The sequence below is a fragment of the Tinamus guttatus genome, unplaced genomic scaffold (genome assembly GCF_059628265.1).
Source record: "Tinamus guttatus ecotype Peru unplaced genomic scaffold, ASM5962826v1 Tinamus_guttatus_pri_ptg000172l, whole genome shotgun sequence".
Classification (NCBI taxonomy): Eukaryota; Metazoa; Chordata; class Aves; order Tinamiformes; family Tinamidae; genus Tinamus; species Tinamus guttatus.
In genome coordinates this window covers 4519877-4538562 of record NW_028288706.1, presented here as the reverse complement: position 1 = coordinate 4538562, position 18686 = coordinate 4519877, and the positions used below count along the sequence as shown (strand labels likewise).

General features: G+C 39.3%; 1 protein-coding gene across 1 annotated transcript in view; it reads right to left on the bottom strand.

Moving 5' to 3' along the window:
• CREBBP (CREB binding lysine acetyltransferase) overlaps nucleotides 1-18686 on the bottom strand; it is an 89102-nt gene that overhangs the window by 7786 nt on the left and 62630 nt on the right. Inside the window, exons 18-28 of the mRNA XM_088523103.1 lie at nucleotides 18389-18628; nucleotides 17849-17937; nucleotides 12886-12966; nucleotides 12110-12166; nucleotides 10421-10498; nucleotides 9891-9958; nucleotides 5622-5772; nucleotides 4916-5062; nucleotides 4356-4469; nucleotides 3822-3987; nucleotides 2362-2529 (exon numbers count right to left, since the gene is read on the bottom strand). Coding sequence (XP_088379229.1) covers nucleotides 2362-2529; nucleotides 3822-3987; nucleotides 4356-4469; nucleotides 4916-5062; nucleotides 5622-5772; nucleotides 9891-9958; nucleotides 10421-10498; nucleotides 12110-12166; nucleotides 12886-12966; nucleotides 17849-17937; nucleotides 18389-18628 — 1359 coding nt within the window. The remainder of the gene's footprint in view (nucleotides 1-2361; nucleotides 2530-3821; nucleotides 3988-4355; nucleotides 4470-4915; nucleotides 5063-5621; nucleotides 5773-9890; nucleotides 9959-10420; nucleotides 10499-12109; nucleotides 12167-12885; nucleotides 12967-17848; nucleotides 17938-18388; nucleotides 18629-18686) is intronic.

Sequence of the window (18686 nt, the reverse complement as noted above, 5' to 3'; positions counted from 1 at the left end):
GGCAGAAACCAGGTTTTATTTGTAAGTCTATTTATTCAAACATAAATCAAAAATATTCCAACTACAGAAAGCAATCCCACAAGCAGACCAGATGCCTCACTGCCATCCCTCCATCGCACCCATTAGGTTTAGAATTAAGTTCTCTTTCCAACTTTGCTTTTTCAGCAACTAGTTTTATCAATGTTTTGACCTAACCTGCTTAGAAATAAAATTATGCTATTTTATGGGAAGCTAAATGGAGCTCCCAAGTCATTTAAATGCATTCAGAATGGAGTTAACAAACTGACAGAATTGTGTTTGACAAAGTCAAACAAATGACTTTCTCTCCCTAATTTTCTATTGTGCTGATGGAATTATGACATGGTCTCCTTTGTCTTTGCATGCTGAGTATCAACAGAGATTAAAAGTTGAATGTCAACCAAGAAAGAATACAATTATCCTGTCAAGTTTCTGCTCCATCTTTAACTGGTTTATATGTGGTCACCATACAAAGCTATTCTAAAACATCCTAAGAAGTTGCAAAATTTTTTTTTTCCAAATTGTTTCAATTCTTGGCTACTCATCTGATGCAGCCAGCTTTGCTAGATATGTAAAGAGCAGGGTTCCCACACATCTTATCCCTTCACAACTTTTCTCCAAAGTATTTGAATATCATCCAGCATTTCTTTACAGTTTCTTCTAACCAGTTATTGCAGCACATCCGATTCTCCACCTTTCCAGGAGAAGGTTCAGCAAGGATCAACGTGAACTAATTTCACCTGAATTCATGCGCAGGTCAGTACAATTTACAGTTAAGGGAAAGGTGCTTGTTGCTGTTTTGCCACCATAGTGACACACAGGGAAACCCAGAAGCTTCTTCCCATTCCTCCTCACTAAAATCCACAAGCCCTACCCCTCAAGTCTTCCTCAATTCATAGTACACACCATCATCTCTAGCCTGATGCTTATGTCATTTGAATTTGTAGCAAACTTCCTTGGGAAGACTGCAGATGCAGCAAAGAAAAGTGTGCCATGTGGTGACCTGCTGTAGGCGGCTGCCATCACCCTTCTCCTCCCTAATTTTGCTTTGCTGGTGCAGTTCCTTCCAAGGATATAACTTCAGAGGTGACAACCAAACTGTGATTCTTCACCATTTTGTCCAGATACCTACAGCCCTGGGCGCCACTGTTCAGCTACATCCGGCTTTTAAAAAGGTCTCTTCAATGTGCAAACTTTAGCACTAAGAACTTCAAGAAAAAGACACGGATATTCACAGTCATGGCTGCATCGTCTCCCTTTGCACACACAACTTGTATGAAACTAACAGCTGTTTGGGCTTTTTAAGAACCCACTTTCCCCCACTCTGCACTTTACATTGGCACGTTCTCTGGAAGGGCATGCTTTGATTCAATGCAACTGATACAGTTTAACTTCAAAGTTTTCCCTTCCTGATATTTTCATAGTGTTAAATCTGTTGAAATATTTCAAAATTGAAACTATAACCAGAGGTGAAAAAGGTGAAAGCTATTAACATTATGGTTAAGAAAAACAGCAATAAACTGTAACAGCTTTAGAGAAGCTGCTGAGGGTTGATAAGACACTTCCTGACATAATGAAATCGCTGCATGAAGGTCTATTGCTCTGCTCAGTCACGTGCAATATATACTGTACACAAACTGCCAGGACACCCAGGCTGAGCGCAGCTCCTCCCCAGGTGAAGCTTTCGGTTCCACCTCATTCTGCCAGACTTCAGATTTTCATTCTAAATTAATTCCCAAAATATCCTCCTGCAAATCACGAATAAAAGGGACAGTACAAAAGCAATAAAACCATTTGTTTTCTGATACACTTGCTGACAAAATGCATAAATCTAAACAACTAATGAAATTCTGGCCGGGAGCCTGAGAAATTTTTTTTTTTCTATTTATAGACCGTAGAGAGTGCTTCTGAAGGAATACCACCATCAAGAGCAATGATTCACACTGATGGAAAGTTTGCAATTGATCCAAATACCTTTGCCAAATGGTGCCAAAATTTAATCCAGCTTTGAAAAACACAGCACCTTTTCAAGCACAACTACAGAAGGTGATTTGCAAAGGTGTGAACCAGAAGTTCAGCCAAACGACTTCAAGCCAATGCAGCGGTCATGATGCAATCCAACAGCAGCTTAACACATTTCTCTGAGAATAGGGATGCTGAAATGACAACTGACTCTTCCTGTTTTGTAAACAACCCCCCAAAGCAAAGCACAAAAGAGCCCCATCTCCAAAAAACAAGCCATCCGTATGCTTGTTATCCGAGAAGAAAATCATAAATGCTGTTAAAGGAAACCTGGATTTGCTTCTGATCCAGAAGCAAGTCTAGCAAGTGAATTTAACTCACCTCTGTTGTTTCACTAGCTGCAGTACTTTCTTCCTTTTTCCTTTCCTCCTCTTCCTGTTCCAACTCTTTAATGCTTTCTTCCAGCACATTGGGCCAGAAATCACCCTCAAAGTAAGGCAGCTCCTTGGCACTTGTCAGCCTGTCCTCAGTCGCTTGCTTGAAGATGTCCTGTTAAGTGAATCACACAATGCCAAAAATAAATGAAAACCACTTAGAGGAGAACCAGACAACAACACAAACTCAGTCCTGTCCTAAGCAGCCATGCTCACAGCTCACATCCCACCCGCAGCAGTCTTTTTCCTGGGCGAGCCAACCTGCCAATGTGGGCAATAGCCCATTCCCAGGCCCATCACTGACATACAGCTGCTGAGGCTCCCTTGAACCAGTTGATCAGGCAACTGGTTCATGCTCCTGACCTAATGGGAGAGACTGAGGAGCCCCTGGAAAAGGCAACAAATCTTCCCCCAGTTATTACGTGAACTGATCAAGCCCACACTGCTTAAACTTTCCTTGTAATGCTCCTGGTCAAGAGAGGAATCTGTTCTGGTGACAGCAGGTATCTGTCACCTGCTCCTTGCTCTTCCAAATCTGGGAGCGTGCAAGGACGTCATCCGCACGCCAGGGCTGGGCACTGTGTGTAACAAGCTCTGGAAACCCAGGGAGCATTAGCTGTCTGCACAGGCCAGCTCTCACGTGCAGGGGCACCAAGTCCTGTTGTGGCTGCAGGGCCGTATGCAGCCTCTGGCCTTCCCTGACTGCCAGATAAAGCTCTGTGCACTGCCTATCCAGAAAGGCTGGGAATCATGGAGCAGATCCTGACCTCTGAAAGGAACAGACGTTTTATGCAGCTGTTTTGGGTGCATTTTAAAGCACCTTAAATCCAGCTACAGGTTTAACAGGTACAAGGTTAGCCAGCTCTTCTCTTCAAGTTCCTTTTAAGACTATTAGGACAGAAATAAGACTTTCTAGTTGGATCCTATCTTTGCAACTCTGCATCAGAGGACAAAGCTTGATACTGACTGTTCTGATTCTACACTCTTGGTAGCTGTCACTTACAATCAAAACACTTTTTTTTTTTTCCAGCACCGTCACTAAGAAATTCTTGTAAATGTTAATACATAAGGAGTGGCAAATGCTATCTTTGCCATTTTAAGCTTACTTCCTTGGAAACATGAGTGATATTCTCAATTTTTATATTTGTTTATATATGTATACACACACACACACACACATATATACTTTAAATATATGTATATGTACATATATACATATATATATAAGTTAAGAATTGGGCTACAATTAAGCAATTTACTTGCTCTTCTCTTTCTTTTCTCCCTCAAGGACCCCAGCAGGAATGTGTACCGTCACTTTGGGAACTCCACCATGTGGGGTGAGACAGTGTTTCAAATAAAAAGTCATGGAAAAAAAAAAATCAATTCATCAAGTGAATAGTAGCAAACCTTGTAATCATGAATGATTCTCTCAGCAAATGCCTTGTCCAGCATCTTTTTATACCATTCTTGTAAGCGTTTGGGTTTGGGTATCTTCTGATCAGGTGGGTGGCAATGAAAAATATAGTCATCTCCTTCACTTGGGGGACAGGCCCAGATATGTCCTGTCACATACCTGCAGGTCACAAACAGGGAAAGAAAAAAATCTCAACTACAATTTCGTCTGCTATCTTAAAAACTATCTCATCAGAAAACTACCTTCACCAACATTCAGACCTCTGGCCTTTTTTTTAATTATTTTTCTTTTTTAATAGATATGTTGAGGCAATAACCTCCATTTATACAACAGATGAGAAACAGTCCAGGATCTTATCATGAAGCTTAAGTTTACACTGGATCGCTGAAAACCCTAGTGATAAAATCCACTCTCCCCACCGAAGAGACATGTGTCCTACATGTCTCAAAGACAGGGCAAAAAGGAGACCATCTTAAGTGAAGCAAAATTTTAAGAAAAAAAGTTCTTTCTTTACAAAGATCACTCACCCAAGTTTCTTCACATATTCCAAATATCCAATGAGGATTTCATGATAAACTGCAGTTCGGAGACAACGTGGGCGGAAGAAATGAATACTATCTAGATATGATATGTACACACGCCTATGGCAATGAGAGAAGAATGATAGAAAAATCATTCTTTCTTGTCTGCTGAGAACTGACTTTCATAGCACAGACATATACATTCATACTGAACACAGAAAAATTAATGAATGCAGATTATTTTAATAAATATTCAAGCATCTTAACATGGTATAAACAGTTCTTAAGAGCAAAAGATAGAGCTGCTTTTTAGACAGCAAGAGTATACATTAAGAGGCCAGGTTAAGCATCAAATGCAAGAAAATGATTTTTAGAAATTTTAACATTTTTGTTGGGAAATTCGTTTTTCCCAAAGTCATCTGCAGTCATTCAATAAGATTAATTTGTGCCACAGAATTGAAATGTATCTCCCAATTTTCTGTTTTTAACAGTGAACATAGCTATTAGCAGTGAATATAGTAAGATTTTCTCTCTGTGTGAGCTACCATAACAGAAATAAAGAGTACCTTGTGTTTGGAGGTGGGCAATCTGAGCCATACTCCTGCACATGCATGCCAAAGAAGCACACGTCTACTCCATCTATCTCCTCAAATGCAAAGAGAGCTTTGGTACGGTATGGGAAAGACTCTGACATCTCACCCGAATCCACAAACCTGAAGGTTTGAAGGGAAGGAATAGACAAGGTCATGGGAAGGAATAGACAAACAAACAAAAAGTTTTTTTTCCTTTTTTTTTTTTTTTTTAGTCTTTTGGTTGTTATGTTCTTTATGGATTAAAAACAAACTACTTCCAAGAATAAATCTTTCAAACGTTTCATTTTTCATTAAGTAATTAGAAAATGACAATGACGGAACAGTAAGGAACAGAATTGCAGCAACTGCGCAAAAACTAAACTATGAATTCTGTAATGCTGGCCAAAAAGCACTCAGACCCTCTCTGAAGATTTAGTAATAGAGAGTCACAGCATCACAACCAAAACCAATGTGCTCAAACCAATGTGCTCCTTCCAGTTAAAATACAACTGGAATCACCTTCAAGCTCACTTGTTGCATATCGCTTTTCTAATCTTTCACAACCTGCTTACTCATGCTTAAGTTTCAAAAAATTTGCAATAGGGTTAAGGTGCAAATTGGCACAGTATTTCTCTATTTACGTAGAAGACAGTGTAAGAACAATTTAACAATTAAATTTTGTTATAATAAATAGACAAACCTGGATTTCATTCCTGGTTTCACTTCTACTGTCTTATCTGAACTTGCTACCACTCTGACAAAGACCTCTCCAGCTTCAGGATGATTCTGTCGTCGCAAGAACTTGTTTACTCTGTCTTCCAAATGGTTTCCTAAACGAGTAGTCTGCAGCCCTGGAAATGAAGGGGGAATAGGGGAGAAATTACTCAAGTTCAAGGTCAGTTACAACATGCACCAGATCCTTCAGCTTGCTACTGAGAACGTGAACATGTTTTTTTTTGTTTTACTTCCACATAAAAAATAATGTTTTCTGAAATGAAATAGCCAACATTAAAACACAAAGAAAAAGAAAGAAGCTTGCCCAAAGCTTGGACACCTCTATAAGCAAACCAAAACCACCACAGTGGAAAAAATACTTACCGAGTGAACTAACAAAGAGGGCTTTACATAGCATTTTTAGATGTACAGGCTTATTTTATGAACACTGCAAATGTTTTCTCCTAACAAAAACACTATTTGGCTGTTTGACAGAGATTACATCACTTCATAGCTCTGGCTCTGGGCCACACCTTTTCAAGCAAAGCAAAGCAAATCAACAGAAATGAAAAGCCTTTTGACTGCAATGACAATTTCATTGCTTTTTCGTTTCTTTTCTTTTCTAACAGAGATTTAATATTGAACAGTTACAGCAATCCGCACGTAAAGCTTAAACAGTTCTTGCAAGCATAAGGGGTCTTTAGAAGTGCAGTCCACATATCCACAATCATTCTTCAAGTCTCTACATTTACAGTTAATTTTTGTGGGAATAGCTGCTTTTGTACTGCTATGAGATGTGATAGTTTTCAAATAAATTCACAACAAAGTTCAGAAATTAAGATTTCAGCTAAACTGAGAAAACAGAAGTACACTGTTTTCATTTGAAGATTTATGAATTCTTATCCTATTTTTTGTGTTTATTTTACCAATTCATATTTCCACTTTGTTTTTATGGCCTATCTACTATTTTTTGCCAAAGTGATGCCGCAATCTTCAGATACTCATTTTACTAAAATACATTTAATTTTCAGCTCTTCAGTGCTTCATTTTTCAGTTATCTAGCTACTGACATAAAGCTATAGTTCTTCTCTTTGAATGTTGAGGTTGCATACAGAATGCTGCAGAGAAATATCGATGCTTAAAATTATTTTAGGCACCAATATAGGGAAAAGAGTCACATATCCACAAAGAAAGATTTTTCTTCCTAATGGATTTATATACTCAAATTTTTCCTTTGCTGCCTGTTTATAAAAAAGCTCGCATACAACTCTCTTGGTTTATACCTTCCAGGTTGTCCCCTTGCCTCGTGAGGCTGAGAGGTTATGACATCAGGAGCACAAAATGCTCTAAATATCATTTACTTGGAAGCCAGCAACACTGTTTAAAGGCCAGAGTAAAAATCTACCATTCCCTCTAACAATTCTAACAGTCAGATTCAATAAATTGGTCTCTCCAAGTATAACAGAGAGGGCTTGAATTTAAAGGGAATCCATGAATAAGCTCCCAAGAAACTACTGTTTTGTTAATTTCTGTCCTGACAAACAGTAAAGATGAAATGGCTCCATTGCAGCTAATGAGTTGGTACATATTTAGAAAGCCAATTTAGGTAACTCTACAATCTTGTTTTCATTTTATTATCTTGCCAATGCTAAGCAACAAAAGGTTATCTGCCTCCTTCCTTGTACTGTTCACAGTAAAACTTGAAAAATGAGGGAAAAGGCCAAACACATACATACATACTTACATCTCTCTATACCTATATGTAACTAAAAATACAGAAGAAAGTAGCACTAATACCACATGCACCTCAAACAATGGATTCAAAAGCCATGTACTCTGATGCATTAGATTGTGCCAATTCGTTTAGCAAGCAACTGAATTTTGCTTCTTGGACGTATCCAATACCCATTTCCCACAAAAGCTCAGTTCTCAAAGAAAACCATAGTGTGAGTTTGAAAAAAAAATACATTATTATGAGCTTGGATGCAACTGGTCATTCAGGCAGCAAGAGTACAGAAGCTTTGTTGTTTTGCTGTGGTCAAGATATTTGTTGTGGTCACGCATTTGTTGCTGGATGAGTAATCAGACAGATAGGAAGGAAGTCAGGGAAGGCAGCGTTCTTGCCTACTGTGACTTTTTTGTCCGTCTCTTTTTTGGAGATGATGTCAGTGTACCTTTAGCCTTTGAAAGGCTCTCTGCTTTAGCTACTAGCTAAGTAACATTTGTACATCATCTTAGGAAAATATTTTGAAAGCTACTGACTTCACAGCATAACACAGCTGTGCACTGAGCTACAGGTTCTACCTGGCACAGTCTCAGTCAACATTACTTCTAATGCAAGTTACTCACTATGTGTTTAAATTAAACCATTTTACCTCACGTACATTAGAAGCATGAATGTTACTGCAGCAGCTGAGCCATAGCTCGTAGCGAGGGCTGCGCTAACCTGCGTGTCAGCAGCCATGGCACCATGCTGCAGCGTGTAGAAATTGTGACGATAACTCAGCAAGTAAAGGTTTTGTGTGGGGAGAGAGAAGCAGCGAAAGGAAATGTGATAATGGTTCAAGCTTTCATCACTTCAGTTTGGTTTTAGGCCAAAAGTTGTAAGACCAAGATTTTGATACCAAGAGCAGGTTTTCTTTCTGTCTTGTATTATTGTTAGCACTGTTAAGCGAAACACATATTGAGTTGAGCCCATCCATGGGTTAGTGGAATTGAAATCGTCATCATGGGAAAAAGAAAAACAAAGAGCCAAACAGCAGAGAAAGGGAAGGCAATGGAGGGAAAGAGAAGGAAAAGGGGGTAAAAGAAAAGGAAAAACACCATTATTTCCCTTTTCATAACCCCAAAGAACAGAATGGTCACCTTACACAACATGAGAGTTACTCAAATACTCTTTTTAAGCAATGCCACAGAAAGGCTGCACACTGCCAAGGCATCACACAGTTGGTATTTAGGACAATAAAAGTCAATATATTCCATAAAGTCAGCATACATAGGAGACACATCTATTTAAAATGTTATCTAAAACTACATTTTTATGTTGTCATTTTATTAATGTTCTCTTGCAACCTTAATCTGTTTTTAATGAGGCTAATTTTAATCTATTTAATAATACTATCTTGCATGTGTCAGGTTACTCTGGAGACTATTCTGATTACTGTAACTTGATAATGCAGTATGAGATATATTATCTACAAACTACCCTTCCTTATTATGCTGAAACTGCAATCAATCACACATGGCTATACCAAAAAAAATTACATGTAATTCAAAACAATTGCTTTAGTATAATTTGAAAGATTTATACCTGCTAACTCATAGTATTGAATATGACAACTTAAAGCCCAGAATTTCAGAGGAACAAAGAACAAGAGAAGAATCAAGTCCACCTGCAGGTGTTAAGCTATATAGCTGTTGGGCTTTCCTTTATTTGAATTTCTTCACAGTGTGTCTGAATCACACTGTTTGTTTCTACATCCACTTTATTCTTCTACTTCCTTCCATGGAGACTGCATTTCAAATGCTGGTCTCTACTCTCTTATTGGCTTCCACTGTGTACGAGTAGAAGTTATCAACTAATGTTCTCTAAACATAGAGAGAACTGCACAGGGATTGCTAAAGAAATGAAGCAACCTAGCCTAGTAGCTATTGCTACTCTTTTTGGTGTACATTTCACCAACATTATGATAGTGCTTACTTTCAAAAAGATTGAGACATATCATTCCATTGGCTACTTATTCTGCTTGACAGCTCCAATACCACAGTCCGCTCCAAGGGAAAAAAAGAATTATTCAAATATATTATCCTTTGGCACCATTACAGTACACCTGAGATGCTGCACAACTTCTTACTACATGTTACTTGAAGGGTAGAGACAGTAATTTACTAGTTTCAAGGCTATATGGAAACCTGTTTAAATTTAGCCAGCCCAGTGCATGCAGCTTTATGCTGTCGCCTTTTTTTTTCTTTTATTATCTTTTGAAAAATAGGGGCATAGATGCTGAAAATCTCAGACAGCTGAAACACTGACTGAAAATCTGCAAAGAATAAGTCTAAAATGTTGATTAAAATATGACAAAAACTTGGGGTTACTGTATCACACATTTTGCGAATGTTCCTGTACTGCCTGTCATGACACAGCAGAGATTCTCAATCAAAAGGCAAATTCAACAGAAACATTTGCAAAGGAAGGAATTAGGGATGGCACAAAAAAGATGAAAGGTGAAGAAATAAATACAAGAATCAAACTCACTTTTAGCACTGAATTTGTTTTCTTTACGTGTTCTACCAGTTTTCTTCAGACAATTATCACAGACAAACCTGTTAAGAAAAAAATAAAAATCACCCAAACTTAACACAAACCAATTATCAGCTACATTAATTCAGTATTTGAACCTCTGATTTTTATTGTCAGAGAGCAATACATTTTTCTCTGTATATAAACAGCTTTCATCTTTACATTTTTAAAGGACTTAAAGCTGATCAGAGATGGTTTAATTCTGCAAGCCACTGCACATGCATTTGTGTTCTTCACTGTACACAAACTTATCTCCTGCCACCTACCACAAACAATCCTCTCTTGCACATTTTAATCAGAATATACTTCAATGAAACCACTAAGACCCCTCCCCAAATGTATTTTATTTTGAGATGCTTTGCCCTTTAGTACACTGTTCTAAGACAGTGACTGCATATTAAAAAGTAAAGGCAGAACACTGTAATTATATGAGAAACATGGGTCTTATTGCACAAGCATTAAAGAACTAATCAGCATCTCCTTACCCTGAAGGCCAAATAATATCATAATGTAATACACAAATCTGGTGCATCTTCCGACCACACTCTTTGCAGTCAACAAACCTGAGAAGAAAGAAAGTAAAACAAATCACTTTTGTTATTAGGCACGTAAACTCCCAGATTTCAACGAGGAATACTTTCCAACCCTCTACTAAGAACTCAACCAACTTTAGCAGGCCCAATTTACACACCAATCAAAAACAGTCACCGTAATAGCTTCAAGTATGTATCTATGAATTTCATGGGTAAATGAGATCAAAATGTATATAACACCAAATAACATGCAAATTGTAAAATCTAGGAATTAGAAAGAAAAATGGATTTTTGCACCTAACTCTATCCTTTCCTAAACAGGATTCTGCTTCACAGTACCTTCACAGATTTTATTTTCAACTGCTACAACCACAAGTTCATAAAATTGTTGCTCAACTTATTGTAAATGTAAAAATTAGTCATTCATGAATGACTGTGCCAGCAAAACATGTTTTAGCTTGTCTTCACCTATATGGGTTTGCAGGCTATTTTTAAAATATATTAAAAAGCATCCAAACTTTTGGATGAGAAAACTATTGGAAGGATTTACAGTCAAGACTGCAACATATTATGGAATCCATTGTATTGATTTATCTGAGCAGTTCACTTTTGAAGGGATGAGAACTTCATTGCTTGCAAAGATGAGAAAATGAATTCAAAAGGATTATATATCAACCATCAGAGAAGAAAGTATCAGTAAGATAAAGTCTGTTTTCAGTAAGGTAAGGACAGTAGGAACAGTATCACAAAGCAATTACAGAAATACTAATCTCAGTTCTTACTGAAGTGGAGGGAGGTGAACACAAGCAAGGAGGACTCCTCTTTCAGTAAGCTAAGTACTCAGTTGAACAGTAGAACATATCTGAGGTGCAGCTTAACCAGAAGAGAAAACCTGTGATTCTTGCGTGTCCACACAGGGACACAGGGCTTAATATCAAAGATTATACATGACAAAGGGCCATTTTTAACCACAGTTTGTGAAGCGTCTCACAGAACATACCTTAGCAGTTACATACAAAGCCAACCATGGCATAAAAGAATTACTTAAAACATCTGCTGACTTTTCCAATTAGAAAAATCTAAAATTCTTTCAAGGTTTCTGCTGATTTCTTTCAGTAAGGCTGTGCAATTATCAGCTTCTTGTAGCCTACCTACAACACGAGCTGAAAATTGAGGAACATGAGTGTCACTCAAGTCACATCAAAGGGTTATGCCAATCCGGTAGCTCGTCACCAAGACTGCCAGGAGATGCTGCTCCTCCAGCTCTCCCATACAGATACAGTTCTGCTGCTTGGTGGATCTTTACCGAGCCAATTCAACTCAATCCACCAGGGCAGATTTTCTGACTTTGCAACCCGCTGTATGAAGCAGGGATCCAACAGCTCCAATCAGTTCATTCAAGGATATGATGAGCACAACTAGTAAAACGGAGCAAGAGCAGGACCTCTCTCTTTCAGCAGTGGTGACCACCTTCACTGGTAAAGCTACAACTTTGCCGTGCGTTTCCAGGATTCTAAACCCGGACCTGGGGAACTGAACGCCTAAAGAAAGGCTTTCTTACTCACTACCTAATCTCTGAAATGCTGGACAAGTGAAAGTCACAAGATTATCTTAACATAAAAACATGGGCCAGATACTTACGGCTCTGGATCTAGTGTATCATTTTTCTTCTTTTCAAACTGATCTTTAGAGATGGTTCTAAAGACAAAGATTTAATATGAAATCTCAGTAGTACCTTTGTAACAGAAAGCTGAGACAATATCATTCTGCAGCAATGAGCAAACCTCAAGTCTGAAGTAAGCATATCGGTATAAAGGGTATCTTTCTGTTCAGAGAAAGCAATTTAGCTTGCTTTTATTTTAAGCTTTTACTTTTCCAGGGTAAATTATAGGCAATATATAAATAGGCAAGCATATGCATAAATTTTAAATCACAAGGAACAAGGGAAGCTATGGTGAGTACAGCAGCTACCTTCCCAAGCTGCTAGTGTTCCCCATAAATCTTTAGGCATCTTATTTTCTGGCCAGGTTAAAGATAAGCCATTGGCTTCATAAACCAAAGCTGTGCTTCAAAAGGTGATAAATCAGGATTAGCAAAAGTCTTTAATTTGAAAAAGGACAGGATTAGTAATGTTAGTAACATTTATTGACACAGCTTCAAGTTTCCCCCTCCCCAGCCACGTCATTTAATGTCCGCCACCTCCGAGGTTAGTTTATGGACAGCTCTTGAGCAACCTAACAGCAGGAGAGATGGGTAAACTGATAGACATGACACAGTAACAGCAGTTAATCATTTGTTACTGTAAAAATTAAGGAGAAAGGAGGTAAACACCCAAACCAGCAACAGCTCTAATGCGGGGCAAATACAGTTTCTTATTTTTAAAGAGCGCAATGTGAAGGAGAACGGAAGCAACTTACGTTTGAGGCTGGGAAGGGTCATCACCCAGGGTGACATTCTCCCCCTGGATTTCAGTGAAACACTTCTCACAGAAGTGATACCTGTCAGCAAGAAGGCCATATTTGGGTGAACTGGTCCAGCACAACATACAGCCACCCAAGCACGGAGCCACCAACCAGAGCAGGGCAGATCACCACGACGAAAGGGGGGGCGTTGTTGGTTGATTCATGGGTCAGTGTGGACAATGAGAAGGAACAGAGGGGAGGGAAGGGCAGGATTAGAGAACAGGGGAGGGAACAAACAGCACAGACGTAAGAGGTAAGACGCAAACACCAAGACAACACAGAGCAGAAAGCCAAGGCAAAGCACAGATTAGCATTCGGTCTCATTTTAGACATTACGGCCATCAACACTAACAAAACAGGAGAGCGTCAAATTCAAAATTTGGGGGAGGATTAATGAGGTAGCTACCAAGCGCTACATTTGCACATACTTCAAATTTAAGAATTTGGATTTAATTTTCATTACTTAAGCAGGGGATGATTTAAAAAAAAAAAAAAAAAAAAAGCAAGCGCTTTGATTCGAGGCTTCAGAGCAAGTTTCCTTTGGTTAAAAAGGCAGCCTGTCAAAAAGCTTAAGGACACGTTTGCACAGATTTAAATAATTTAGAAGTATGCTGAAAGCATTTATTGATTATCATTAAAAACTGTAAAAGCAGAAACAATTGGCACGGAAAAAAGCTAGAAAAATGTTAAATTGAAAAGCCATTAGACTATAGGATTAAATTTGACCAACTGCTCAGCTAATACCATTTAACATAAATGAAACCAAATCCATACTCTAGACAAACATTTAACAGAAATGCAATTATGGGTCAGAGTTTCCAGCCATTTATCTATAACAATCCAATATATGTATATATGTGAACAATGTTAAATATTGTACATACATACAATATATTTAGGGGTACATCAGAGATCTGGAACAAAGCTTTACAAATTGAATTATGAAGCTATGTGCAATTTTGGGTCTCTGAACCAGGAGCCAATTCAAGTTATACTCAGCAAAAAAAACAAAACAAAACAAACAAACAAACAAAAACACTGCAGCTTAAATAACCAAGCTGAGTAAATCAGGAACTCAACACTACAAAAATACAATCTGCATTTGAAAATAATATTTAAAAAATCTCCTTTTTTTGGTTGATTTCTTTCATTTGAACTGGAACCAGAGTTGTTAGGGTCATAAAAAAAATTAAAAAAAGGCTAAATATTTGGGAAGGATATGAATTCACACATGAACAAAGGTAACAGAGAGAGGCCACAGCTGTAAAATGCAGGAAGGCCAACACAGGGGCGCCAAAATAAAGGAGCTTTATGGAGGATTGAGAGTGAGAGAGTATAAGCAGCGATGGCAGCACAGTAAAACGCAGTTTTAGTACTCAAATGCTACAACTGTGAGAACAGCAAGTATAAAAGGCATCCAAACAAGACGCAGCGTCACATGAACCAACAGCTTGAAAGATGGAGACAACGTGGCAGTTTGCCCCTGGAAACACGCGCACACACTTCGAGCTACTGTAACGCGGGCGCCCCATCTCCACGGCTGGACGTCCGGGAGGCCACGGAAGCCAGACACGGGCTCCCGCTGAAGCAGCGGAGCAGAAGCTCCTCCTGCACGCGCCGCCTCTCGCACCCTGACACGGGGTATTTACACGCTCATGAAAGCCAGCACAAGCAAGCGTGGGCCTTGGCCCAACGCCCGCCGGGGCAAAGGCCGCCCCAAGAAGGGCCCGCAGCCATCCCGAGCCGCGGCCAGGCCCCGCCACCGGGGTGCAGGGTCCGAGAGGCCCTGGGCACGGCAGGCCTGGGCAGCCAACTCTGCTCACAGGAGGAGCCACGCGAGGCCGTCGGGCCTGGGCATGTGGCGCCGCTGAGACCCACGGCTGCTGCTGCTGCAACTGCCCGCGCCGACGCAGCCGGGAGGGCCAGCTGAGCCCTGCGAGCAGCCGCGGGTCACGGCGCTCACGGCCCCCGGGGCGGCCGCACCGCGCTCCTCTCCTCCGGGCTCAGCTCGGAAACCACCAAGCTGCTCACTGCGCCTTGGCGAGTGAACGCCAGGCTTTCACAGCTGCTAATGCAGCAGGACAAAGCCGGGAGGTGAAAAATAACAAATAAATAAAACTATTTCATTAGCTTGTGATCGTCAGGAGTGATAAATATTTCAGGATTATGACGGAGCAATATTGTGGAAGAGCACTTGGAGAGTGGGGAGCGAGGCTGCACATCTCATTTACACTGGCTTCGCTTGCCTCTTGCCCCATGCTCCTAAAATATGATTTAGCATCTGGTATATAATATTGATTTCCTTCCAACCTTAACAGGTTTAGAATTTATATCCTTTTATGCATCGTCTATTAGGCTTTATTATTTTTTAATCCTATGCATCTTAAAAAAGAAAAAAAGGAGAAAAAAAAAAAAAAAAAAAAGAGCGCTAATTCCTCATCCTCCCAGCCAAACCGGGAAGGCACAAAACAAAGCAGGGCCCAGGACAGGAACATGCAACTAAGAATAAAACATGAACATGGCCAAAGCACCTATTAACACTTCATTTCATCCCAGAAATGGTTAATTCTGATGCCTTTTCAGAATTCATGGGTTTCAACACATTTGTAACACGGAGCATCACTAAGCAAGGCCAGCACCCCCAGCACATGCCTTCAGTACTAGTTTTAAGTTATACTGCAGCTGATTAACTTTAAACAGTCCTGACTATTCGACTCCTGTTAACGCAGGGACCGTGGCAGGTCAGTCTTGCAGCTGACCACGGTGCGGCGAGTGCAAGCTCTTGTGCGTGACCGCTTGCAGTAGAGCACAGGACTGGACACGCTGCAGACCTGAACTAAAGCCTAACGCTAGCAAGAGTCAAGCCTTAGCATGGGATTAAAATGAGGAAAAAAACTGAAGTACAGTGAAAATGAACCACCTAAGAGTCACGAATATTAGTCCATAGAATAACCATGGTGGAACAATAGTTAGAACTTATTATGAGTATGGACCCTCAGAAATGAGACTTATGTGCAATTTAATTCTTGTGTGCTAATATGATTATTCAGCAAGAACTAGAGAAAGCACACAGTATGCTAGCTGTGACAGTCATAAAAAAAATCCAGAGAGAGTTACTACAACATATTGAAAACAAAAATCTTTTCAAATGCAGACTGTTCAGGTGACTGCTTCCCTTTCATCAGAAAAGGGTAACATTGTACTCCAGTACCAAAAATCAAGAGGAGGCTCAATTTCTGCATTAATAGGCGATGTTCCAGCTGTAGTTGAATTGTATCCAAAGGAAAACCTGAATACTTGAATGCCAGTACCAATACCGAACACTAATCGCTTGTTTCAGATGCACATCTATTGCTGAAGTGTATTTTCCAGAACACTAACTTCTGTCTTGCTTGACGGAAGCCAAAGAATTCTATACTGAGTAATTAATTGCTAACCACTGAATTGAAGTGCCAGAGATCATTAATTCAATGATATCCAAATATTCCTATTTGTAATTTAGTTATGAGACATGCTGGACTTCAGATGATCCCAATTACGTCTTTTCCATAAATGGAGAAAAACACAGTGTTTGGCCAATTAAAGATCTACTGGAACCATACAATTTGTTTTTCGCTCATTTACTATGTGGTTAAGAAAAATCTAAGATTAGAGGAAGATGACCATAATAGGAAATAGTTGACTGTTTTAGAGCAGTAGAGCCAGTTGGCAAGGGCATTCTAGGATCTGATTGGCGATGTACACACCTAAAAGATGTGGTGACAGATCTTCAAGTGTTTTGTCAAAAACCTCTACGAATCACTCTTAACTGGCCTAAAATAGAAGACCTCAAAAGAAAAGAACCACCCAGTCCTCAAAACCCCATCCTTTTTGCAGCTATTTGGATGAACAGGGAGCTACACGTACTTCAGTGCTGTTACTGGCCAACTGATACTTGGATAAATCAGCTCCCCTTCCCACCGACTTGATCTTCTTCTGTTTCAGCAACCTTTTAAACTAACTTCCCAATAGACTGGCGTATTTCAGTAGGAAACTGAAGATTGTACCATGGAGCTCAGAGGAAAACGCAGCCCCATTAGCTCTATACCTCATGCTAGCACTCAACTTTGCCTTCCACTCAGCAATCCAAAATAATTTAAATAAGGAAAGGTATAACTGAATGAAAAATGACCCTTTCGGTTGTGTTTAAAGTTACTATTTCTTTTCAAACACTCTATTCTCTGGCTGCACAATATGAAAGTATATGAAATTCTAATACACTAAGAATTGATATTTAACATTTTTCTCCTCTTAAAAGAGAATTCTAGAGCAGTCATTTTAAATGTATTTCATAGTATATATTTTTCTTCAGACTGACTTTTTGGGGGAATTCAAAATGCCCAAATAAAACCTGGCAAGCCAGCTCGCGATTTTACATTCCTTCCTAACAACAGCCAAACAAGACCCAATATATAACCTAACACAGTGTTTTATCTCTGGTCATTTTATCTTAAATGTTTTAATTTCCCTTTATCATCCTTACAAATTCTAACGCAATCCAAAACATATCAGTATATTTTTATTTGTAACTCTCACAAAATAAGGCATGCTGTTTTCCCTCAGTGCCTTTTGGCGATTCTCCACTTCTCCCTACACTAAACTCTGCTACTGATTTTGTGGAAAATATGGAGAACTTCCATTTCAGTTGTGCATGGTGCAGCCTAGCTAATAGGAAGCAATTAAACACCGTTGATATCAAGCTGCAGAATACAAAATGGGAGGTCACCTGCAAAAGGCTAGCAAGACAGATACTTGGTTCCTGACTTAGCTGATGAATACAGGAAAGAAAAGGTTAATAATAATTCCCCTATTTATTGGCAGAGAGCTGATAGGATCTCATTTCCTGAAGAAAAACAAAAAAACACACTCAGGAACTTACCTATTCTGATAACTGTAGTAGGCAGCATCACGAGGAATAGTACACAACTGCTTACCATAGCAACACAAGGTCTGCGGAGAGAACTCATACTGGAAAACAAAGACAAGAAAAAAATAATCTTTACAACGTGACTATGTTGAGCAAGTATTTGATAGGCAAACCCAACATTTAAGGATATTATATAATCTTTCTCAAGGTATTAGGTCAGCATAGCTCACTGAGCTAACAATTAACAAGTTAAAGATACAAGCCTCTACCTGCCTAATTTATTGCAAAAAAAAATAAGAGAAAAAAATCATATTACTTATGACTGAAAAAGCTGTTACTTAGAACAAGAAGGATGCTGTTTACTCTTTTTTAGTTCTAGCTTGTAGACGCAAATCTGAATTTTTACCACCCCTTTCATTAAGTATTTCAATTACAAAAAACAAAACAAAACAAAACAAAAAAACCCTACACAAATGCTACGTTTCAGCTGCTTAACCAAGCTAAGGTATTTGGGAGAACAGAACTCAGCCCAACTCCCTGGGATACACATACCTTGCGCCCACAACAGTAGCCAAGCGATTGCATAACAGGGTCGATCTCTTGTTCAAAAACCTCTGCGAGTTTAGTGCAAAACTTATAGACCCTGGATGTCTTGCGATTGTAAAGCCAGGCATTGTTAAACATCAGCCACACGTCGTCCACATACTGCCAGGGTTCTTGGTACTGCCCAGTATCCAATTTACGTTTAATGGTTGAAAGGTCCATGGGATTCTTCACAATGTCAAAGTAATCCTTCAAATACACACATAAAAGCCTTCATTTTTAAGCTGTCTGTGTTTCACACTATTCA